Source organism: Diuraphis noxia, unplaced genomic scaffold (assembly GCF_037042655.1).
Source record: "Diuraphis noxia isolate RWA-SAM2 unplaced genomic scaffold, SU_Dnox_SAM2 contig0004, whole genome shotgun sequence".
Taxonomy (NCBI): Eukaryota; Metazoa; Arthropoda; class Insecta; order Hemiptera; family Aphididae; genus Diuraphis; species Diuraphis noxia.
The window spans coordinates 48,316,914-48,343,728 of NW_028301714.1; the positions used below are offsets into that span (position 1 = coordinate 48,316,914).

The 26,815-nt window shown below is 24.8% G+C and overlaps 1 protein-coding gene across 4 annotated transcripts; it reads right to left on the reverse strand.

Annotated features, from left to right (window-relative positions):
• Positions 1-467: 467 nt before the first annotated feature.
• Positions 468-22,922, reverse strand: LOC107169440 (lysosomal proton-coupled steroid conjugate and bile acid symporter SLC46A3-like). 4 transcript variants are annotated; one of them, XR_016191583.1, is made up of 9 exons: positions 17,616-17,793; positions 8,332-8,969; positions 6,952-7,342; positions 4,201-4,302; positions 3,532-3,669; positions 3,301-3,384; positions 3,011-3,167; positions 1,174-1,312; positions 468-878 (listed from the first exon to the last, which is right to left on the reverse strand). XR_016191583.1 is itself a non-coding variant. In XM_089226902.1 (9 exons), exons 3-9 carry the CDS (start codon positions 8,920-8,922, stop codon positions 785-787), a joined length of 1,557 nt encoding a protein of 518 aa, XP_089083028.1. In that variant the 5' UTR covers positions 8,923-8,969; positions 22,511-22,581; positions 22,750-22,922; the 3' UTR covers positions 468-784. The 4 variants fall into 4 exon arrangements, 3 of the variants coding, with proteins under 3 accessions (XP_089083028.1, XP_089083027.1, XP_089083026.1); XM_089226902.1 differs by lacking the exons at positions 1,174-1,312; positions 17,616-17,793 and adding exons at positions 22,511-22,581; positions 22,750-22,922; XM_089226901.1 differs by lacking the exons at positions 1,174-1,312; positions 17,616-17,793 and adding an exon at positions 22,750-22,922.
• Between the last annotated feature and the right edge of the window lie 3,893 nt (positions 22,923-26,815).

Consider the following 26,815-nt stretch of genomic DNA (forward strand, 5'->3'; position numbering starts at 1 on the left):
GAAGAAATTTGTATAGCATTTAAAAATTCATTTATCATTTCCAAAAACAAAAATAAAAATTTAAAACTATAAACTCGATTTAAATTTATCGTATATTCTATAAATCCAAAAGAAAACTAAACATTTTTCATTTTTTTTTTTTTTTTTTGATTGGTATATTATAATATAAACAAAAAAGATCTTCATTATTTTTAAATATTTAAATTATATTTATCTAAAAATTATATGCTTTAAACTCTATAATGATAAAATTCTAATTTCTCTTATCATATTCAATATTTATTTTTTGTCTTACGGTATATTAATGACTAACTATACCGCTCTTGAGTAAAGTAGCCACGAACACATTTAGTCAAAATCCAAGTCTCTATGGTTATTCGTCCATTAAAATGCTTTAAAATATTTTTTATGAATTCCCCGAAATTTTTCGTTATTTAATTCAGATACTCATTAAACATAATTGTGAATTTTCGTATAACTTTTTCTTTTAATTTTCATAAACAAAAATATATTATGATTTCGAATATAAACTATGCAATATTCAATACCATACTTAAATTAAACTTATCAATATTAGTTCCAGCCTAAGTGGATTTTACTCAACTATTATAAATTAAAGTAACATGAATACATATCAGTAAAATTGATTGACATAAATAAATAAATAGTGTTTTCTAGTAAAATAATAAACAATAAAAAAAAAAAATATATGGAAATTAAATTAACTATTTTACATGATAAAATAATCTAAAACAATAATAATTTAAATAATTTTACTGAGGTTTTATGAATGCTGACTGTTAGGTTCTCCTGATAAGGCTTGTTTCTCTTCTACATCATCCAATTTTTCAATTTGTTTGTGTTTCTTGTACAGCCATCTAAAATATATGTAACAAATTATATAAACAATTAACTCAAAACACTGATACTAAATAATGGTATTTGAATATTCTATACATAATAATATGTAAGATTGTACGAGACTATCACCACTGAAGAATAGTAAATTCTAAATGAATATTATATTAACATGCATTTTGAAAATTATCACATGTTAGTAAAATGTATTAAATAGAAAGTGATAAGATTAATATTATAATTTTTTGTTTGAGAAAAATATATGTGTTTAAAATAATATTATTAAATTTAAATTTCAAAAAAAAAATATAATACACATAAAGAGAAGTAGGCATAAAAATCTTGCGGGAATCCAATGTGACGAGAATCTTTCAATTCAATTTTGTACGAGTAACTTTGGCCTTTCTGAGATGTTCATGTTAACGCTCTTCTTTTTGTACGGTTGTACATCCATCTGAATATAAAATCAGTAAATATTTATTCTTCATATTAATTGTTATTAACTTTCATTGGATCTGATAAAATAACTTTCTCTTTGCCATTTTCATTTTATTAGTTCAGCTCCTAGGTAGTTATTACTTATCACGAATAAAATGCAATAATTAATATAATATAATCAGTAGGGAACGGATTTGAATGTAAATTGCATTTTTATTTGAATGTCCGAAAACATTTCATACATCAAAGAATTAAAAAATGTAACTTTTATTTTGCGTTTTTAAGACTTTAATGCATTTTTTGAAATTTTTAGTGCATTTTGTGGTTTTTAAGTCATTTTTTCCACATTCATTCTAAAAAAAATTAAAATACCTAAATATGTATTATGTTACGAAATTACGAAATTATTGTTGACACGTGTAGACACAAAATATATGCATACAAGTTACAACAGATTATTACCCACATTAAGGTAAAGATAAGAGATAAGATACAATAAACTATTTATCTAAAGTTAATTAATTAAGTTTGTATTGTATTTAAATATTTGTTATTAGATTTTTCATAATAATGTATTTTTTTATAAGTTTTAAATATAAAATTTTGTTTTTATTGAATATAAACCCATTTTTTAAGTTTTTCAGGGCATTTTTTAGTGCATTTTTTGATGTTAAAGCATTTTTTTAAGTCATTAAATCGTATTTTTTAAGGCATTTTTCTTGTTTTTTAGAGAATTTAAATCCGTTCCCTAATAATCAGTGTACTAAAATGTATAATATTTTGTGCCTATAATTAACAAATGGCACAATAATAAAAATATAATAGATATTCATTTTTTATCACCGATTTAATGATTTTGCGTATCCTACACATTTGTTAGGATATTTACTAAAATTAATTCTAATTGAATAATGATATATTTTTTAAATTTATGTATGAAAAGGATACTAACACTCCTATGGGTGTTTTTACTATAAATATTTCCAAATTATAGGTACTTTAAAACAGTTTTTAATACGAGCATATTTTATGGGAAAAGGTTATTACTAATATATTATTAAAGTATTATAAATTATTAATCAAATAAAATATAAATATATTATAAGTAAATGAAGAATATTAAATTTTTCTGAATCACCCTTTTTAAGTGAAAGAAGTGACAACAAGCAACCCTAAATTTATTGACTGAAATTCAAGTCTAGTCAAAACTTATTGGAAAGTTTACTTTTAGATTTTTTAATAATTACCCTAAATGTATGAAAATCTCTAAGGACAAGTGACAGGTATTGGCAAATTTTTCACAATATAATGTCAATAATTTTTTTTTTTTTTTTCGTACCTATCAATGTATAACTTTTTATGATACAATTATATTATTATGCCTACTATAGGCTATATTCAAAAAATAATAAATATTACTGAATGACAGTAAATTTTTACCATTTCATAAATTAAATTTGTCTATTTTATATTCAAATAGATCAATCCTATGGTTATATTACTAGTATAAAATCCAAATTTATTTTAATAATTCATAATATTTCTATGGAGTTTAACTTTTAATAATATTGTATCTAAATTGACATACATAATATGGCTGTATGAATGTTCAGTATTAGCTAGTGGTTTGATATCTCATAAACATAAACGAAATTTTGTTTAAATCTTATTGCATAATATATTTATGTATAAACTATAAAGACAATTTACTCACAGAAAAATAAAAATGGAGGAAATATTAAGCACTCCTCCGAGTATGTAAAATGCACCAGGTAGAAAGTCTAATGTCTTATAATAAATCACATTGTACAGTGGTCTGAATATTGCAGGAACTATGGTTTCGACGAGTGAAGATACCGCCAACGCTTGACCTATATAAAATACGAATCAAATTACTGCAAATAAATAACTACCTATAGGTATATTTTAAAATGATTACACCACGTGTGAGTGTATGATACAAAAATTAATTCAAAATTATTATGTAGTTCATTAATTCCATACCAAGTTGGTTTGCAGGAACAAGTTTTGAAAGTATTGATCTAAATGCAACAAGTGCCGTACCGTGGAAAATGTCCACGATTGGACCTGAAATAGATATATTTATACATATATTAGTATTGTAATCAAATCATTTTTCTAGATTTATTATTAAATACCTACGTAATATATAGTATAAAGTATAATTATTAAATTTATATGAGTATAATACACAATTAATTGCATAATATTTACCTATATAGAATAAGAATTCGGTCGGGGCGAAGGCGTAAACAAATGAAGCCAATCCTTTGCTCAAACATCCAATTGCTCCAAGCAGTCTGTCGTCAATACCAAAACGCTTAACAAAAATGCACAGTGTGAATGCAATACCTAAAATTTATAAATATGCCATTTTCATTAGTCTTTGTCGACTATTACCTAATATTACATACATTATACTGTTCATTATACTGCAACAGGTCTATTTGACTTTTTTTGTATTCAATATTTTTAAGTTTTTTTTTCTTGTAATGTTTTCTATAGCTCTGCGCTTTAAATTTTATATGTTATATTTTAGTTCATTTTTTAACAATTAAAATTAAATAATTTAAATTTTTTTCTTATATAATCCAAGATAGCTGTTTAATAAATAAGTATTTAAAAACAATTTTTGCGTTTAAAACTTTTAATTTGTTTTCGTCATTGATTTAAAAAAAAATTTCAAAGTTTGTTAATATTCAAATTTATTTCTTGCTAATCAGTGTTTTTTTATCATTAAAAAGTAGGTAATTGATAATAAATACACAATATATTTTATCATTATTTAACATGACCACGTGAATGCATATTATCACCATTAATCAAATAGACCTGTACGCCCTGTATAATGTGACTGTTATAGTACGTATTAATTAAATTTACCTACGAGATTACAAATAAAGTAATACGTGGAGAAAAAACTGAAATCTACTTCATTCCAGTTAAATTTAACTCGTACCAACAAATACATCAATATTTGTTCACCTGAAATGAGCATTAAATCACAATTAATGTTTTAAACGATGAATATCCAATGCATTTTAATAATTACAAAAATGTTGGTTACTAAATAAAATTTTAACTATAATATTTCTAAAAAGCGTAAGAAAAATTTACATACTCTATAAGAATGCTAACTTTCTAAATTTATAGGTTAGTTTACACAATTTGAGCAATAATAGTACTACGTGTTTTTTAAAATAGTAAATTTTTCATGAAATAGTTTAAATTAGTCCAATTTGATATAGGTATTGTGAATTGTATACAATTTATGGTAAAATAAAATATTTACCGCAAATTTATTATTACTATTAAAAGGAATATGCTATAATATACTGCTCAAACTGTTCAAAGGAATATGTACACAGCTATTTGTTAAAATGGAATGGATGAATATATTGATTTTAGTATTTTATAATGATACCCAAGTGTCATTTTTTGTGTTTGTGTACACAATTCACGATTCATAGATGAAAAAAATGTAATGATATAAAGTTTAATATATTTTCTAGGAATGAATCTTAAAAATAAATTAATAAGGGAAAACAGGAATTTTCACGCAAAACTAGTTTTTACAAAATAAATTAATCAAAATTGCCTTAATTCAAAAATTAAAATAACCTTTTAACTAAATTTACTTAAAATGTTTATACTGTCATTTTCAAAATATTTTGAACTATTTATAGATAAGTTGATATTTTTAATTAATTTAAGTTATTTTTTTTTAAATTAAGATAAAACTTATTTTTTTAGGTTAAAAAATCTATAAAGTTGGACGATATTACATATTAAAACGAAGAATAACGATTTGTTATTTTGTAACTAAAAAAAAATTTTCGTGAGGATTTAAAGTTTAAACGTATATTATTATATTTTATACCATAAGGTTACTCACATAATCACATCATTATATGGTAAGTTTGTATTGCCTCTAAATTATTAACAATACTATATATTGTACTGTATTAAAATAAAATAAATATTAATAAATGCGATGTTTTTGGCAAAAATTTATTCAATTTACCCTACTACTATGATAATAAAATAAATTACCATACAAAAGTCATATAAATGTATCATAAAGTATACTTCGTAATACAAGCTGACAGACCATGATTGCTTAGAATTGTTTTTCGTATACAAGGAATAAAACATTGAATTTAAATTTAACAAAATATGCATTACAGTGTCGAACGTGGTACACTCGACACCTGCTGTACAGCTTAGCGATTATTTACTCTCCCCTTTTTTTTAAATTATTTATTCATATTATATATAATGCTATTATATATTTATATAATTCAATTTTATTTATTTGAAGACACTTTAATTAAAACATACCTACTTAGTAGAAGATTTATCTACATTTCTAATATGTAAATTTAGTATTATTATTTACCTATCTATTTGGATAATTGATTTTTAAATAAATACATTTAAAAAATATAATAATGTGTATAAAATTTATAATTAGGTAAATTAATACTTAAAATTAAAATTAAAATACCACTAATCATGTTTGGTCAATATATTAGTTCATAATATGTATGAGAGTTTCGTAAAATGTTTAGTTTAAACACCATTTCTATAAATCATGGACAATTTTTTATGAAAATATCGATTCTAATAAATTAAAATAAATATAATTATTTATATTTAATATATACCTATAATTATATAGCTATTCTATTCAGAAAACATACTTGATGCAACAGGCTCACAGCAAATCAGTGTTGTGTAACAAAATACCACGTAGAAAGATTTCAATTTATAATATTATGTTAGAGAATATTCATATTTGAGAATTGGTATGAAAAATATTTGATACTAAATAATAATTATTTTATCATATATAATTCTAATCATAGGTTATTAGCTTTATTAAAAAGTGAATTGACCTATCAACAAACTTCAAGGTAAAAACATAATCTAGGACATCATGGTAGGTTTTCATTGATGGTGTAATTTCAAATTGAGTTGAAATTATGTAAAATAATACCACTTTAAAATTCTCATAGCTCACTAAACATTAGATATCATCAAAAGATTACGAGTTTACGATTCCTGATAATATTCTTATCGTTACACTGGCAATTCACTCTTATTAATCAAACCTTATTTACTAAATTAATGAAAAATATTTCATTTTTATTCATTCATTTATTTCAGATTCTCGATTTGTTTTTCCCCTAGTAATAACTTTTATACTAGGCAAGAGTAATGCTAGAAGTTCATAAAATAAAATAAAGAAATTCTAAATTATTTTACCTCTGTAAAAATATGATATATATTCCACCATACATGTCAGTTTTTGGTTATTTGTATACCTACCGTTTTTATTTTCTACAAAATGTAATAACATATTTAGTTGAATGTTATACTTTATAAATTTATGTATTTCGTATACCTAGGAACCCTATAAGGGTGAAGGGGGGGGCAGAAAGACCTATGGTACTGTGGCCCGAGCTTTCGAGAGGCTTGTTGTTCATAAAAATAGTTAGTTACTTCAATATATATTAGAAAAATGTTTGGAGTGCGGGTTTAGTTCTCTACCAAAGCCAAAAATATAACGTGGGGGGCCTGCGTATGCCTAATACCTATAAAATAATAAATTTAATACTTTTTTATACAAACCACTCATAGGACCCAATATAATGACCATGATAACAAACAACAATATAATGTCAGATCTATTGTTGTTGTCATCTCCTCGCTTAAATGTAACTTGAACCGCTTTCTTCACGTGTTTTAAGTCAAAGAAATCGACTATCGCAAGAAAAGCTGATTTTTTGCAGTATCCAACGGCAATATTGGACTCATGATATTTTTCTACAACATCGGACTTCATATCTTTGATAACAATTATACAGTATATGAAACTGAACAAATACAATACAGTGGATATAATATACACTCCGTAAAAACCGTAATCTCGAAACATGATGCCGGATAACGCTGTCCCAATGGTGATAGTGATCGAAAAAATTAAACTTACGAAGCCAACTCGAACAGTTCTATTTTTAACCTAGAATATATAAAATACAAGTTAAAAATTGTATGCAATAAGTAACATATTATATTATTTCGTAAACTAATATTGAATATTATTATAGTCGTTATTTTATTTTTAGGTTCAATTTTAACATGTTATCTTTAGTTTATAGTTTTTCTTTCTTTTCACCATAATTATTACTTATTGTACATCCCTGTATAGATCGTAATATTTCACAATAAATTTATATTAAAAAAAAAAAAAAGGTTCAATTTCAATGATAATGATTTTTATGAAATGAGTAAGAATGTAAGATATATTTTAATAGAGTTTAGACAACTTTTATGAAACAATTTCCAAAAGCCACAAAGTGCTATGATCAAAGTTCTTCCAAAATGTATTATTTTACATTTGTACTTTATACTCATTCATTGTAAAAAAAAAATCAATTGTGCATATGAGACTTTAAAAAACCATTGACTGAGAAAAAAATGTCATAGTAAAATTTATTATAGTATAAATGTTCAATGTTTTAATAATATATTCTAATTTTAAACGAAATAAGTAACGTTATTCAAATTTATTGTTTTATGGGTTTTATTTTTTAAGATTTAATTTCGATAATATTACACCTATGTTTTGAGTGATTCAAATTCAAATATTCAATAGTAAATCAGTTTAAAAAAAATCATTAATATATTCTTTAAATTAAAAAAAAAAATCGTCAATATTTGAAAGCGTACAGTATTCTGTATAACTATATTATAGTATAATTTATTATAGTCATTATTATTACCAAATTATTAGGTAGTATACGCAGTAGACTTCAAATTATAATACATCGTAGATAATCTTACACGTTTTTGTCTCCGACATACGATTTATATACTCCATTATTTTTAGGATGTATAAGCAGACGCCAGACAGAGAATTTAACTGGCAAAATAATATTGGAAATGCGAAATCGACAAACCTAACACTATAGCTACCCCTAACCATCTTACAAGATAATATTTTAATACCGTGCTTATGTCCCCCACGTAGGCGAACACGGCCAGCATTAATATCGGTAAGCCACCCGTAACGGCCGATGGGACCGACTCGACGATACCTGCTACCTCCATCGGCAACTCGTAAAAGAAGTACACGCAGATGACCAGTCCGACATTGCGCACTAGTTCGCCGATTATTGGAAACAACATAAACGGTTTCCGTTTCTGGTTCCGGTCGCTCCACGAACCGACGAACATCACCAGGACGCACGGCATCAAGTTCTGGATAGGACTTTGCCAGAGCATCATCTTGGTCACCAACTGCTGCACTGCCAATTCTTCGTCCCGATAAAATGTGGAGTTCTTGTTCTCCAGGGCAAAACACACCTTCTCGCCCAGTCTCAGGTTTACTCGGCAAGCCTTTTGCATGTTCAGGTTTTGTGTGGTCAGGCTGGAAATGATCATGGACAGTTGGAACAGAGCCAACAGTGGTTCTACCGTCACGTTCCGGGCCATGAACGACACCTTGGACGTGAAACTCATTTTCTGCCACTCGTGTTCATCCGTATCGGCGTCAGTGGTTGGCAGGCACGCCATATCCTGATGTTTTTTTATCGTCATGATTGCGATTTACGAGTAATATTCACTTATATCATACTCCTCCCTATCTGAAATCGTGTCAAAAATCAACAATTATCAATTTTTTTCAATTTTTTTAATTTATATATTGTCCTACATCAATGGCTCAACCATTTGTAACTTAAATATCATAATGTGTAACATATTCTCACACGGTGTAGGTATAAGAAATCAAAAATTGTAGAATATTTCAGATTTCACGAATAAGACACTTAAATATTATATATATATATATATATATTCTTATTATTTTAATTATCACTTATTATATATATATATATATATATATATATATATATATATCAATATTTTGCCTGTAACAGGAAGCTTATGCAGACGAAATAACTTTGGTTTTAATCTAAATTTTATTATTATTATTATCATTATTATATGAATTACACGATAACATAATATAATTTTGTATATTTAAATAGCCAATTCATCAAGTAAATATTTAGAAAAATGTTGATTGTAAAAACATGTCATGTAGTTTATTATTTATGACTTTTTAAAATGTCCTGCAAATATTTAGTAGTAAGATTCATTAATTTGAAAAGTTATAACTTTTTAAAACAATATTTAGATTTTAATAAGTAGGTACTTATTAAAAATTAAAAAATATTATTCAGAACAAAAGTTATTCCATTCGTTAGATCTTCCTGCTACATCACCCTGTATAATAGTTATAGGTTTATATATTATCAATTATTTTTCATACATTAATACATTATAGATACAATAATTTGCCATATTAGTAATTTTTATGAAATAATCTATTTCTTTGGGTATCTACATTTTTTACATCAATTTTAAAAATGAATTCAAGTGAAATTGTATAATATGGCAGCTAATAGGTTTTTCATTTTTTTTTTTGAAACACGATTAATTAATACTTGTTTTATATTGCATACCAATATAATATCAATCACCGCGAAATAATTATTAAATGCCATTTGAATACCACCTTCATTTGGGGGACAACAATCCTTCGATTATAAGAGGAAAAATATTCAAGCTAAGTTGCGACCATCGGCGATGTGGCTTGTGAAATTCACGGTTTATTCTTTGTGAAGTATCGAATCATTTAGGGTCGTATTATAATATTATTTTGATACCATGGTTTTTAGTTTAAGCTCGATACCAAATTACTTCACGTGTAGAGTTTCAAGTTGTACAAAAATATAATATTATTTGTGTCTTGAAAGTTAAAACAAATAATTCGAATAGCACTTTACATGGTCTCAACAACCAGCATTAACGCATTACAACGTAAATATACCTACTCGATTCCAACCATCAGAACTGCGACTGACTGAATTTATATTTATTCCACTCCCGGTTTTTTATTTAGTATTACCAGTTACATTAATTTTGTATTTTTTACTGTTTATAAATTATGTACATATTTTGTATGTACTAAAATATTAACGTATAACATATGTACGGCATATTATAATAACGTTGACAATCGAATTTGTTAAGAAATAAAGTTATTTATATGATTTTAGCTATCACATCAAATTAACTTTTCAGTTGTTATTTGTGTATTTTTATATCTAATTAAATAATAATTTATATTTAAAATGAATACTGTGTACCTATAGCGAAAGAGATAAAATTTTATTTTATAAAGAATTAAATAGGTAACAATTTTGAGTGCTGGAAGTGTTCAAGTGTTCAATTGTTCAAAAATAAAGCACGGCATAATATATACAAATTGGTATATATTATAATAATTAAGTAAGTTTTAATAATAAGGTATAGGTAGGCAAATTAAAGAAAAGCTATTGTTGATATTAACTGTAAAAACCTAAAAAAAATTATTATGGTGTTAATGCTATTATGTCTAATGATAGAGATTTAATTAGAAAGAATATCCATCATGTAAAGTATTTTATATTATAATAATTATCCACTTTTGTTTTCTACTGAAGACGTTCATGAATCATTTAAAAAAAATCACGTAACAAACAAATAATAAGCAAAATGTTATAGTTATAAATATTCCAATTAAAATCATAATTATGTTCAATTGTATGTATAATAAACTCGCCTAATTTAAGTAAAATTGGTACTTATCGTGTTAATGGAACATTTAAATATTCGAAAAAACAATTGTTTTTATTATTAATGGATTTAAAGAAGCCATACTGTATATTATTATACAGTTTAACCATAAACAGGTTCAATAGGATGTTCATTTCACTTATAGGAAAATCACGGCAATGTAAATTTCAAAATCTAGAAATGCATATAAAAAAAATATTGTGAATTTATAGAACCTTTAAAATATATTTAACAAGATTCCTACATACAATAATAAAGAATAGCAATAAAATATATTTCATCTCTTCTGTATGTATTGTAAACTCTAAACAGTGCTGCAACTATAAGTTGATGTTAATAATATAGTATGTTGTTTGGTTGCAATGTTACATAGCGGCTTTTTGATATATAATGATAATTTTAATGACGCCAATCAAAATATATTATTTTTAAACGACTAAAGGTATGACCTTATTATGAAATCTCCTTCTAAGAAGAACAATTAAACCTACAACGTGTCAACGTACCATATAACCTATAATTGCGGATAAAATTTATATTGTGTGTTTGTAAATCCATCGTGGTAAAAGTAATGCATTGGCGAAAATCCACTTATTAATTACAATTCAATATAAGTAATTCGGAATCATAAAATAATATAATTCATGATTATTTTATTTATTTTTAATTTTACAATTTATCATTGATTTGAATTTCATTCAAATCAAATGGAAACGTCTCCTACGTGCAAAACCGGGATCCCACGACTCGTGTATTTGACGAATATCCACGAATACTCAAATAATCGGCAAGTTATACGAATAGCCAAGTAGACCATTCCCACAACTCGTACATTTAATGAATATCCACGAATACTAGAATAATAAGATATAATATTATAATAATATAATAAGATCTATTTTGGTAATTAAATTCTCTTTGACTCGTGTCACATTTACCGACAATCCGCGGGAAGGTGGCGAATGACGAATAACGAATACCGAATACCGAATATTCGTACAAGTACTCTATTCCCACTACTTGGCGAGTATCCACAAATACCGAATATTCGTCAAATACACGAGTCGTGGGATCCCGGCTTAAGATATAATTTAAATATATTTTAAACAAAACCAGCGTCCCCACAATTTATTGTATACTTAATAATGACTTTAATTTTTACAAATTACGAGTTGCGTACCATTATAAACAGACTACTACCACGATGGGAAAATAAATTCTTCATGATAAGATTGTATATTTTTCACCATGGTTACTTATAAGCAGTTTTCACACTACAATGTAGGCTATAGAGTACATACAAAAAAATTTTTTTATTAATTACAAAAAAAACATCTACAGCAAAGGCCATTAGTTACAGAAAGTTAAAAAAATATGCATGAATAAGTGTTTACAACGATATTTACAAAGATGGGTTATAAATAAAATGGTATGTACATTTTTTATATATAATAATATAGTTTAGAGTATTTTAGAAAATTCAATAAATCTAAGTTATTTTTAGGATTGGGACCGAGTGCGGAGTCCAGGTTGCATGATATCCTATGCTCAACTCGTTCTTGATTGTACAATAAACAGACATACAAAATTTGTCCATATGTTTAAATGCATACATTTCTTGGCTATATCTACTTTTTTATAAAATGTTTTTGTGTGACAGTATGCATAGCTTTAAATTATCTTATATCATAATATAACCATTGGTATAGGTAGATACCTAGCTAAGGGAGAGTTTATTAAAAAAAAAATATATATTAATATATACAGTTTAGATAAAATACCACGATTAGAATGTTTTATAAAAAAAATAATCTTTATACTTTTAATCCAATTGTAAATTTAAAAAAAATTATTTATTTCGAAAATTTTCTGTCTAACTTTTTTATTTTATTTTATAATTCCTCATTATAAACTATCAAAGCTCAACAATTACTTTGACAACTAATATGACCTTTGATTTTGGCTTTATTATATTTACTGCATTGTTTATCAAAATGAAAATACATTTTTAATTTTTTTTGTATTTAATAAAAACAATATTTATATAATATATTTTAACAATTATTGCATAAATTCGATGTTTGCATAATCGTTGTACAAAAAGCCAATGGTGGGCTTTAACTTGTTAAAAAATTAATTTTTTTTAACTTTTTAACTTAACTAGTTAATTATTTTTGTTTTCAACTTAATAACTTATTGAGTTAAATTTTTATCTTTTAATTTAACTTTTTAAAGTTAATTATCATTATGGTGCAGTTAAGTTAATTTTAATTTTTATAATATCATCAATTCATAATAATCAGATTATATTTTAATCTTCACTAGTAAATAGTATTAATATTAGAATACTGATAAGTGTCTTGGTAAATATTTGTATAAATTAAAATACTAGGGCAATTTATGACTTATGATTATTGTGATTATTAATTTTATTGAATTAACTTAACTTGCCAAAGTTAATTTTTTCCATTAACTTGCCCACCTTTGCAAAAAGCTAATAAAAATAAAAATATAAAAAATATAATTACAATCAAATTACGAAAATGTACTAATATTGTAGTTACCCTTCTTTTCTTACTAACGACGAAGTATATTATATACTAATTTATAATATATTAATGTATACCTTTTTTTTACCCAGATGGAATTGGAATAAAAGACTCTCGAAAAGAAACTCAATATCTTGGATATTTTTAGATTTCCAAAGATAATTCGCACAACTTATAGCCCAACAAAAATAGTATCATAAAAAGTTATAACAAATATGTTTTATTGTGATTTTTCAAAATTCTAATCTTTTTCACAGTATTTTTACTTACAATTACTGACAATTTTTTACCCTTACCTCCAAACTATCAACTGCTAAAACAAATTTTTATAAGAAATTTTTGAAGTTGAAGTTTGAAAATTTTTCAATATATATTATATAGATTAAAATCCATTTCCAGAAATACAAAAAAATGTCATCTTTTTCTATATGTATTTATGCAATTAAAATGAAGATACTTTTTGCATTTGAATGATATAGCGAACCTTTAATTTGACGGTACACATCCTCTTGAAAGTTTTAAATTTATTATATTTAAATTTAAAACGCCTTAATTATAAATTTGTAATATTAATAATTTATTATTGAGTTTATTAATAATAAATGATTGCTTAATTCCCATGAAGACAAAATTTGGGCGAAGCACTTTTCTAGTGTTTTTTGGTACTATTTCCGTATCTATTTTTAATATGTGAACGCTGTTTAAAAGATTAAACTTTAATTAGTTGTTGACTACAGCACATTTAAACTAAAATGAATCTATAATAATACGTTAATAAATTATAATATATAACCTTTTATTAAACAAAAATTATAAATATTAATCATTCAATATTGAATAAATTAATTCAAATTAAGAAGTTATATGTTATAACTCATAATATGAGAAATATAATATATTTTTAATTGATTTAACACGTTTTAATCTAAACATTATAATATATTATACGGATTTAAAAAATATTTACCATCGCTGAAAATCATAGCTGAATGGCAGTGACCTATTACTAAATAGTATATTGAGAGTAACGACCGGTTTAGACCCATAATCATTATTTGTACCAATATATTTTTAAATAACTATGTTTATAAATAATTAGGCTGGTGGTGGGATAGTACTTTAATATTTGTTTTATTATTTTGTAATATTGGACATAATTCCCAGTTAAAAACCTAATTTGTATAAAATAAAATATTATCAGTAAATATGCAGCATGTGGCGCTTAATCAAGAATGTGCGTACTGCGTAGACAAAGCATGTGTACAACTGAAATATCTATTAAAACGTTTCAATCTTTTATGACATAAATAGCATATAAATGTGTGCATTCATGACACATTAAACTTAACGTTGTACGAATGTGAGTTCTATATTTCAACAGATGGGCCACCTATAGGTACTTCTACTCAAAAATAAAAATTGATTTGAGAAACTCTGGAGACAGCTCTTTGGTCGTATTAGTCTATTTTGTTAAAGTCATGTTAGATTGAAAAAATATGTTACGATAAAGCCACACACATACACGTTGTTAACTTGTTATTTTATAAAGTTATATCTATTCTTGTAAGATATTAAAATTTAATTTAATGATTTATTTCATTAATGATTGATAACGCAATAAAAATCACGGACTAAGATATAAGCCATAATCTTAATCTGTTGTTAGAGTCTTTTATCTATTTATCATTATTGAAATTTACAATAAATGACCTAATTAAATAGAAATGTAAGATTATTATTTTATGTAAAATTTTAATAAATGACAAATAATAAAATATTTATTGTAATCGGAGGGAAATGTTACTATATAGTATTGGTATATTACATTTCAAATGGATGGTTGAGGGATGTGAAAGGACAGCCTCCCTCACCTCAACCATTGAACTAAAAACTTGGAATTTGTGTATCAATCAAAATATGATTCTGAAGTCACCATATAGATTCTGAGTCATGGGAAAACAAAATAAAATCTTGTTATCTATGAAAAATGTTATCATCACCATATTATGAATGTTAAAAATAAAATCGGAATGCATATGGCGGCTACCGCATATACAAATTTTACTATTTTACATATTATATGAGAAGTATATGTACATTATTCACATTCTATGTATTAATTAGTGTACTCCAACCCCTATAAGAGCTGGTTGAGTATAATTATTGTAGGAAACATTATTTTTTTCAAGTCTGGGAATCCTTTTTTTATTTTTTCAATTCAAGCACTGCATATATACAGTGAAACCTCCTTTAACGGACACCTCTGAATAGTGGACACCTCCAAATAACGGACGGAATTTTTTGAATGGTGAAATGTGTACTCACTGTATTTCCCATCTTAATAGCGGACACCTCCAAATAACCGACGACATTTAAGCGACCGAGAGTGTCCGGTATTTAGAGGTTTCACTGTATTGAATTCATAAAATATATAGGTAGATACCTATAAGTTCACAATTTATTCTGTATACCATATGAGTTTATTATCATATATATATATATATATATATATATATATATATATGCGTTGAAATTTAAACCAAAATGTAAAAATCATTTTATGTAAAATATTATTATATTAACAATATTAGAGATTGATACCTTTAAATTATAATAATTGTATAAGTCGATATCTCAGTATAGATTATGATAAAAAATTATGTTGGTAAACTAAAATAATATTTTATAACCATTATTCGTCAATTGTTTAAATAAATCAGATTACAAATATTAAATTGAAAAGTTGTTAAATGTTTTGACATTATAACCTGGAAATAGTATAGACTTTTGGATTTATGGATCAAATAATATTTATAGAAAAGCATGTTGGACATAATAATAACACCAGAATGTCTAAAATGTAATACATCTAACCATTCTAACCTAAATGAACTTTCTAGATTAAATATCAATATTACTTTTGTACTTAAACATAATTAAATATTACACTATGTTATGTCTCAAATTTTGTATACAATTTTTATTTTATTTTATTTCGTTAGTTTGATGACTAACCTAACCTTTTTTGTTCATATTATTACCTTTGTTTTGTATATGTTATTGTTAATGACTTATTCTTGTTAAAAAAAAATATTTATGTTAAAGGCCAATAACCTTTGTTGTTGAGGCTCATTTAAAATAAAAAAAAAAAAAAAAAAAAATAAGAAAACTGTGTAAATAATAGGTAGGAATTTATAGTAAAAAAAACTAAAATATTTATAATATTTATCAACGTAATAAATATATAATACAAAAATCTCAAATATTAAAGTTATTATAAGTTAACAACAACAATTTTGACATGTACATAATTATAAGACACAAAATGTCCAAAAATTTACATATTTATTTTGTATATTAAAATTAACACATTTTTTTTTCTATTTCTTTCTTTTTCTTTCTAATTATATAAATTAATCCAATGCTAATGGCCCATAGTTGTCGAATCAGAAATTCTTTGTAAATTTCAAGACCAACAAAAAAAAATATATATATATATATATAATATATAATACATTATTTTTATTTGTTAAACATTGACCATCTTTATATTTTAAGTAATAATTAAATTTAATATTAAAAATATCTTATTCTTATATAATATTTACTTTTGTGAACTAATAATTTTGTTACCAATTTTAATTCCATATCATTTTTCTTAATTTAAAACCATAATTTTATGTTTGGAACAATTTTTTTTTAAATTTATTTGTTTATTTTTTGAAGGGGTGGTTTAAAAAATTGTGTGACCCATGTATAATCACCCTTAAACCCTTTTAATAAATTTCATATAGTTTTATAATTTTCATCGTTTGATCTCCTAGTTAATAGTTTGAAAAATTTACATTTTTTTGCAGTAACAAATTAAAATAATAAGTTAAAACTGAACTAATTAAAATTAAAGTAATACGATCTTATATTTTTACATGATATTCGAAATTTTATATGTGTTTTCCTACAGTATATTATTGAATCATTTTGATTAGAAAATGATATCTAAAACAATTAGTTTTCTTAAATTTCCCATATATACATGATAATACAATTTATTCTACTTACGAAATACTAATTCCAAATCGTCTGTATCTAATAAAAATATTAATAAGCAACACACGCTGTATTTATCAACTCATCGCTTCAACTCAGCGTCATGTCTTGCTGACTATAACTCCGCGTTTAATGTATGGGCTATCGGCATTCACTAGTTCGTTTTATAGGTAGGTACGTAAACACTGTAAACCGGATCGTTATGTAACACAGACAGACATATAGAGTCAAACGATTTCTTACGGACTTTTCCATTATTATGTGCAACTTTTTACAAATAAATAGCTAGACATTTTAGGGAAAAATAAATCAGGTACAAAAGCTCTGAAAATTCAACAATATACATAACTTTCTAAAGTTTTTCAATAAATTTAAGAATAATTTAATAATTATAGATATGTGAATAAATAAAAAAAAAAATTTTAAATTATTATTTTAAAAGATAACACATATACTAACAAATTACAATGACGCAGCTGTGAGCATGGTAGTTTACTGTCTCGATTTACTCACGTCTGCTCAAACCGTTATAAGATAAGTAATTAGTATTATTAATAGGTACCATATAATTAAGTATGTACAGTAGGATTTAAAAATATCCAAAATCACAAAAAACATAAGATTTTTTATATAATTATGAAGACTACTTATAATAATTAGCTTGTTTATACACAAACCTTCAATTAACGGAAATATAAATCGACATTCTTTTTATCTTTTTTTTTTCTTAAGATTCTTTATAGAGGTATTCTATTGAAACTACCGCCAATACTACAAGGTTATACAGTGTATATTTAGACTATCATATGTTTTAGTTTTATTGCTACAATTTCATCGATCATTAAAATTAATTTGATATAAAATGAAAAATGAAAACAATATCTGACTGTAATATTAAAAACAAATTTATTACAAAAACGACTAAGAATTTATTGCATAGAAATATCACCGTAAATTGTTGAACCAATACAATTTTAAAACTTATAAGCTGCAGAAGTCAAAGTGAAAGAAAAAATTTTTTTGCCTTATAATATTTGATACTTTCCAAATTTAAAAAAGCGGGTAAGTCGTGGATGTCGCTCTGCTGTACAGTAGGTTACTGTAATGGATGGGATTAAATTTGAATGCAATGATAGGTATCATTGTATACGAAAAACGATTCTGAACGGAGATGATTTGTCAGTCTAGGATATATTATATTTAAATATTGTCATATATTCTATTTTGAAACAAATATTTTATTTTTCAATTAAGACGCATTTTGCATAAGGCACAGTTAATCAATTAGTGTAGTTATCATATAGTTATCATAATTCATAATACCTTATATTATCATAGATATAGGAATACCTGGTTTGAGGATAAATCGTTATCATTACGCGATTTCATAAAAATTTAAAACTCAAACGCTCAAAATATTTTTCCTATAATGAGACTTCAAATTTTCTCTATAGCTATTTGAAGCAAAACTTATGGAAAACTTGGTGTTAAATTTTATAACCTTAGATATAAATACAAACAATATTATGAATTTTGAACTACAAAATAATTTGCAAATATTCATGGTTTTGACGAATTTTTGTCAATATTTGAAATTCAAATGCTAATAAAAATTTAATTTGAATTTCCGTTGGACATTTTTTTTGTGATAAAGATTGAAAAACTTGTAAGGAGCCTTGTATTAAATTTTCAAATCTTAGGTATAAAAGGAAATTTTTTATGAATTTCTAGAATAAAATGATTTACGAATTTTCGTGATTTTTACGTATGTTGTCAAAATTAAAATTTGAATGCACGTAAAAAAAAAAAAATGTAGCTATATACTTCTTTTATTTTTCAACTGCTATTGCAAAACTATATTATGAGCCTTGTATTAAATTCTCAAATCTTAGAATTAAAAAGAAAAACTTTTATGAATTTCGATCTAAGATGATTTGAATATTGCCGTAATTTTTATGTATTTATTCAAAATTTGAACTGTAAATCCTTATACAAAAAATTGTGACTATATATTTCTTTTATTTTTCAAATGCTATTGTAACACTATTTTAGGAGCCTTGTATTAAATTTTCGAATCTTAGGTATAAAAGGAAAATTTTTTATGAATTTCTAGAATAAAATAATTTACGAATTTTCGTGATTTTTACGTATGTTGTCAAAATTAAAATTTGAATGCATGTAAAAAAAAAAAATGTAGCTATATATTTCTTTTATTTTTCAACTGCTATTGCAAAACTATATTATGAGCCTCGTATTAAATTCTCAAAACTTAGAATTAAAAAGAAAAACTTTTATGAATTTCGATCTAAGATAATTTGAAAATTGCCGTAATTTTTACGTATTTAGTCAATATTTGAACTTCAAATACTAATAAAAAAAAATTGTGCCTATGTATTCTTATAATTTTTTAATCACTATAATAATAACTTATGAGGAACTTTGTATTAAATTTTCAAGTATTTTGATAGGGCCAAAAAATTTTTACCGACACTTCAAAAAAAAAATTTCAGACAAATTGAAAATTTCAGTCGTCTATTAATATCTTATTAATATCTCAAAAAAAAAATCAAAATATTTTAAAAATTAAATCACGTAAAGAAAATGCCAATCAAAATAACTGATAAAATGTTCACGTATCTACGACTTATACTTTTTGAATAATAACAAATATTTTAAATCGTTATCGTTACACTATTTCGTAAAAATTTAAAATTTAAACGCACTTAAAATTTGTCCTATAATGATGCTTCGAGTTGTCTCTATAACTACTTTAAAGGAAAACTTATGGAAAACTTAGTGTTGTATTTTTAATCCTTAGTTATAAACGCAAAAAATTTTATGATTTTTCAACTTCAAAATTACTTGCAAATTTTCGCGTTTTCGACAGATTTCGTAAAATTTTGAACTATAAACGCTTATTTAAAAAAATCGTGACTTACGATTTTTAATTTTTTTTAGCTACAATAGAACAACTCATAAGGAACCTTGTATTAAATTTTCAAGTTTTTTTGGTCGTCCAACATTTTTTTACCGACACTTCAAAAAAAAATTCTCAAAAAAGTCGAAAATTTCAGTGGTTTATTTAGTCGGAAACTACCCCCAAAGTTTTAAATTGAAGCATTATTTCGACTAGTTATGCTGTACACAGACACAAAAAAAAAAACACACATCATTGTAAAATCAATACATTCATCACTTCGTTCAGAATCTAAAAAAAAAACACACATCATTGTAAAATCAATGCATTCATCACTTCGTTCAGAATCTAATAATAAGATATCAAGATTACATTTTGTCAAGAGAATGGCATTTAAACACAAGCCTATATATAGATATATTCAAAATAAATAAATAACATTTTTCTTAAATAAATAAAAACCATTTAAAATAATTAGTACGCTTTCCTAAATTCAAAGGTGAAAGGTAAAATAAAATATGTTATCATGAATAAAAATCATAAAATATTTTTGGGATGTAAGCCAGTTAACCTCCTCGTTGCACCCTGGGTAACTTCAAATGAATTGGAAAGCACTAAGGCTATATCAAAAATATGACCTTTTTAGGACGCACTCTGGTTATTACCTTATTTCGGATGCACTATTAAAAAAGGTCATTTTGGGACGTGTTCGGAAATCTCCCCTATACACTATTCAATGTATGATATATCTAAAAATATTAAAGAAACTGACCCCCCCCCCCCCCAAAAAAAAAAATGCCTATTTGCACAATAATTGTATTTTATGAAATAGTTAATCATAATAAATCAAAAAACGAAGCTTAAAAATATAAGAAAATTAACTCAAGTAGATGATATAGTGATTTATAAATCCTTATATTCAATAAGTAGAATAATGTGGTTAACCTTTTATATTTAACGTACGTCAGCTGATACTTAATTTTACCCATAGTTCAATACTAATACTACCGAATAACGTAAAGGTGTGATATACCGATATTGGTGTATGGATCGCTCATATATAGCAGTTACAGATAATCAATAAATCAACCATATATTATAGTACCTACTTGTTATTAATTATTAAAAAAAAAAAATGCGGTTATTACTCATTAATTAATGATAATTACATTTACTAAGCTTCTATAAATGCATACCTACATTTTCAACACCCAAAATTTGAATTTCATAATAATAATTTCCTAACATAAGTTCTTATGGAACTTTAAACCAAACTATAATTGCATGAATCATACTATATTATTGTTTACAATAGCAAAACTACTATTGTCTAAGCACTAAAGCAGTACATATTTTAATGACTTTAAAAGTTTGCCTTGATCTGTGTTTTACAGAAATATAAATGAAAATAAAACAATTTTTAAAAGTGAGCTTAATGACTTAATGGAATCGAATAATTAATTAATTAATTATCAATCTAAAATCACTATTTTCGATTAAAATTCATGTTTATATATTATTTTACTTAATACTTAGGTATTGTATGTTTATGTTTATACGTAGGTACGTATAATATTTCCAAACATTACGTCAATATTTAATCATAGTTAGAACATACAGGATAAAATAACTCAAATATAGTATTATATAATATCATAACTAACATGTTTATTTTAGAAATATTAGGATTTAATGATAGGATAGGTTAACATTTGTAATTTACGTACAAAATGAACTCTCTAACCATGTGATTATGCAATAAAATTCAGTAACTAGGTATCAAAAGCAGAAACCTATGCGGGTCAACAAAAATCAAATTGTTTTTTTTTTTACAAATTTCTTGATAAATTTAAATTGCTAATATGCTAGTGATATATGTATTAATGAATGTATATGTATCATGCAAAATTAAAATAAAATTTTTGAAAACTAAATCCTTACTAGGTTGATGAATATTTAAAAATGTAAATTTAACAAAATAATCACATACCTATTTACATATTATTGTATTGATTTTATAAAATTTGGTTTCTCTTAAATAACACTTGGGTATTTTTAAAACTGAAAATTATTATTATAATTAGTGATATTTGGCAGTGTAAATAATTTAATAAACAGTATAATAACATTATAAGGTATTGATGACTAAAAAAAACAATGGTTAAAATAATAAAAATTAAATGAAATACTAAACAATAACATAGAATTTAAAAACATTAAGATACCTACCTATAAATTGGGCAAACTATAGTATTATATGAACGTGAGTAGGTACATCAATCTCCGCTTAACATATAACACTACGTCAAATCAGCAATTACAAAGCACAACAATCTCAAATCACTGTTAAAACCGTTTATTTATTTTTAATTAAAATTATCTTTCAGTAAAAAATAATATACCCAGCGTGTAGAATAAATTATACTTCTAAAATTGATCATCTTCATTCACTGTATTATATAACACTAATGCCCATCGATCAAACGACAGTGAAAACAGAAAATTTGATTACAGTATCTCCAATTATTCAATACGAACATAACAAATTACATTAGATTTCGATTTAATGCTTAATTGACAAATAAAAGTACATTTATATTATTAAAAACATTAAGTTATAGGTATACTAAGCATTTTATTAAATATAAGATATTAAAATAAAATTCGGAGAATTTTCTCTATTGTATATAGTACCTAAAGAGATTGAGTATATCTCATCATTAAGTAGGGCACTGTAATGGGTGTGTTAAATTTGAATTCAAAGATAAATCATTCCATTCGAAAAATAATTTTAAGTAATGATGGTCGGTCAGCCTATAATACTAATATAATTTATTATATACATTATACATATATTGCTATATTATAATTAATTGTTTTATTAATACAGTAGTTTGCATTATTGATTTTGACCAAAAACACCGCATTATATAAATTATTAGTTACTATAAAAATATGTATTTAATCATATCATATTTTTGTTAACTTTTAAGTTAAAACCGACTTACTATAATGTTGTGTAAATAGGTTCTTGGTATATAGGTATATATATATACACCGTGTGTTCACCAGTATTTAGGAAACACTGAATTTCATAGCCAGATTATGTTTGAATAAATCGAATTTTTTTTACAAGCTGATACATATAAATACTCATTTTTAAATAAATTTTTAATTTTTAACCCTCTCGGTACGCGCAAGCGCAATGCAACTTATTTTTTTTAAATAGCAACCAGTATTTTTGATACCATCTTCAGATATTTTTTAAAGTCATTTTGACCAATTGACCATGGCTCTAAAACCAAAATTGACTGAATTAGAATCCTTTTAAATTTTAATAAATAATACATTTTTACAATTCATTATAAAATGCATAAAACCATGTATAATTATTTATTATTGGTTAATTTTCGAATATTTTTACGAATTTTTTTTTATACTTGTTATAAATAAGATTAACATAATATGAATATAAAATTATTTAATTAAATTGATGACAACATACTGTATACGTAAAAAATATTCAAAAAGTAACCAATAATAAATAATTATAAATGGTTATATGCATTGTATAATGAATATCGTAAAAATGTATTATCTATTAAAATTTGAATGGCTCTCATTCAGTTAATTTTGGTTTCAGAGACATGGTTAGTTGGTCAGAATGACTTAAAAAAATACCGATTTCTATTTAAAAAAAATAAGTTGCGTTGCGCATGCGTGTACCGAGAGAGTTAAAAATTTGAAATTTATCTGAAAATGTGTATTTATGTACCACTTTTCAGCTTGTAAAAAAAATTCTATTTTTTCCAACATAATTCGACCGAGAAATGCAGTAATCCCTAAATTGGTGAACATACACGGTATATATATATATATATATATATACACACACCACTATATAAGAATAGCTTAAAACTTTTCTAAATATTTTGAAAATATTATTGTGTATAGAATATAATCATAATACTTGTAATGCACTATTTTGCATAGAATCATCTATGCAAAAAAAAAAAGGAGAAGTGTAAAATAGCTAGGTATCCGATCTGCTACAATGCTGTATACATTCGAATATACACCGTCATTGAGTAAATTTGAGTGTAGAAAATTATCTCGGCTTTTGGTTGATTATTATTATTATATTAGAGTAATAGATAATTTATAGCTTTATGTTCTGCCACAATTTCACAAAAATTCATCGACTGTATTAAAAATACTAAATAGGTACTTCAATAATAACAAATGATTATAATAAGACACTACTAGATAGTTATTAGACATTTTAAGTATCATACAATTTATAAAGTTTTGAAAAAAGAAATGTTAACATGTTATATAATGCTTTAATTGCTTTAACTAAAATTAAAAGTGATTCTGAGACATAGTAGGTTATAACTTTATAAGATTTACATCATTATTAATTATTATATGAGTTAATAGATCATTGGGTCCAACAATTTAACTCGGAGGTCCTTATAGTACCCAGATTGAACCTTGACACTCTAATGTATAATATAATATTATTTGAAAATCAATTACCCCCCCCCCCCCTCTTCCCAGAATTGTTGATATGTGTATTATATTTACATTCTGTTATTTAAAAACGTAACTATATTACTAATTATAAAATATTTTGTCATGTTATCTTTAAACAATTTTAACTATGGGAAACTACGTGATGCCTAGGTTAAAATAAAATAAATGTGTATGTAAATTAAATTAAGGACATATTTATTGCACACTTTAAGCACTTTATATAGGTATGCATAATACATAATATAATTATTATACATTATATTATATGTTTGCATTAAAAATAATATACTGTGTGGCTATTATGCAAACATCCGTTGTAGCCTTGTAGGTATGTTTCATTTTGAAGACCTGTTTATAACTATTTGGAATTTCTTAGATGTTATTTATTGGCACGCAAAATTTTAAATTTCTCTCTACCTACGAGTCACTGTATATATCTACTAACTACATTTCCCTCTCTATATAGGAACTACTGACTTTAGGTTTCGCCATGTTGTGTAATATAAAATATTATAGGCATACGGGTTGACAGCACTGAAATATAAAAAAATAAAATAAAATACATAGAAGTCAATATAAAGGGAGAAGTAACTGCCTGTTTACAGTATCTCTGGTGATTATATAAATCTCGGGATAAAAATTTGAAAGGTAAATAGGTATATCATGTGAAACTGGGAACCAAACATTTGGTAGGTGATAAATAAGTATTTATATATATAATGAAGACCGGCGAGGATATATAGTACTCAAAGGCGCCCACAGAAATATAAACTAGAGAGCGAAAGTCAAAAATCTCTAATAACACAATTTTTTTAGTTTTCACATGTGATAAATAAATAAATATTAACCAAAACAGAAGAGGTACTCCTCACATCACCCCCTGAAGACGACAATGATTGTACTATATGCTATCTTATAACTTAAAAGTAAAGGGATGGAGATAAATATTTTCGAAAACATTAATTATTGTTTAAGGTACACTTCAAGGAACCTAAAAAGTCAGATAATTATATACAATTATTTCTGATCTTCGATATATTGTATACGAATAAACAAAAATATTACGTATCTTAGGATCTTTTTATATGAATGTGTATATTATTGTTAACACATTTTTAGTGGAAAAGCTTTAATTTTCAATATCTTTTTTGAGACGAAAGTGAATCTAATAGGTAATGTTGGGAGATATAAAATTAAAAATCCTCAGCTATAATTATTTTGCTGAAACCTGGAATTTTTACATTAAATTAGTTTTTGGCGAAATCAACCCATCAAGTATACGAGTATTTTAGTTCAAACACAAATAACCATCGGCACTTGAAATTATCATCAAATGTTTATATTAGAATTTTTCATACATAATTTTTAAAATATTTTGACCTATTGAAACATAAGAATTTTTCGATTTTTTTCAATTATTGTCAATAATAGATTTTTCGTTCAGTTAAAAAGCTTGAATATTTAATAGTTTCTTTATAAGTTTTTTAGATATTTAAAATATTAAATAGCCACAATTCTTTCATAAGACTTGACGATTTTTTTAGTTATTTTGTAGCTAAGGCTTGAAATTTGAATACAAGGATTCTTACAAGTATTTCATAATTCATACTGGAACAGGACAGATTTGAAAGAGGATAGAAAAGACATTTTGCCTCGGTACGACCATAAATGGACACTATGGAGACTTTAAGCCCGCTTTACGAAATCATATTATTATTACTACTATTTTTTTAATAATAATTATCCATCTATTATAATA

Bases quoted from the DNA above. Each gene is read 5' to 3' on its own strand.
- LOC107169440 (XM_089226901.1), bottom strand. From the start codon at position 8,922: ATGACGATAAAAAAACATCAGGATATGGCGTGCCTGCCAACCACTGAC. The intron at 3,670-4,200 runs GTAAATTTAATT...TATAAATTTTAG, and splicing joins CTTTATTTGTAATCTCGTAG to GTATTGCATTCACACTGTGC. The intron at 3,168-3,300 runs GTATGGAATTAA...TATTTTATATAG, and splicing joins TGTTCCTGCAAACCAACTTG to GTCAAGCGTTGGCGGTATCT.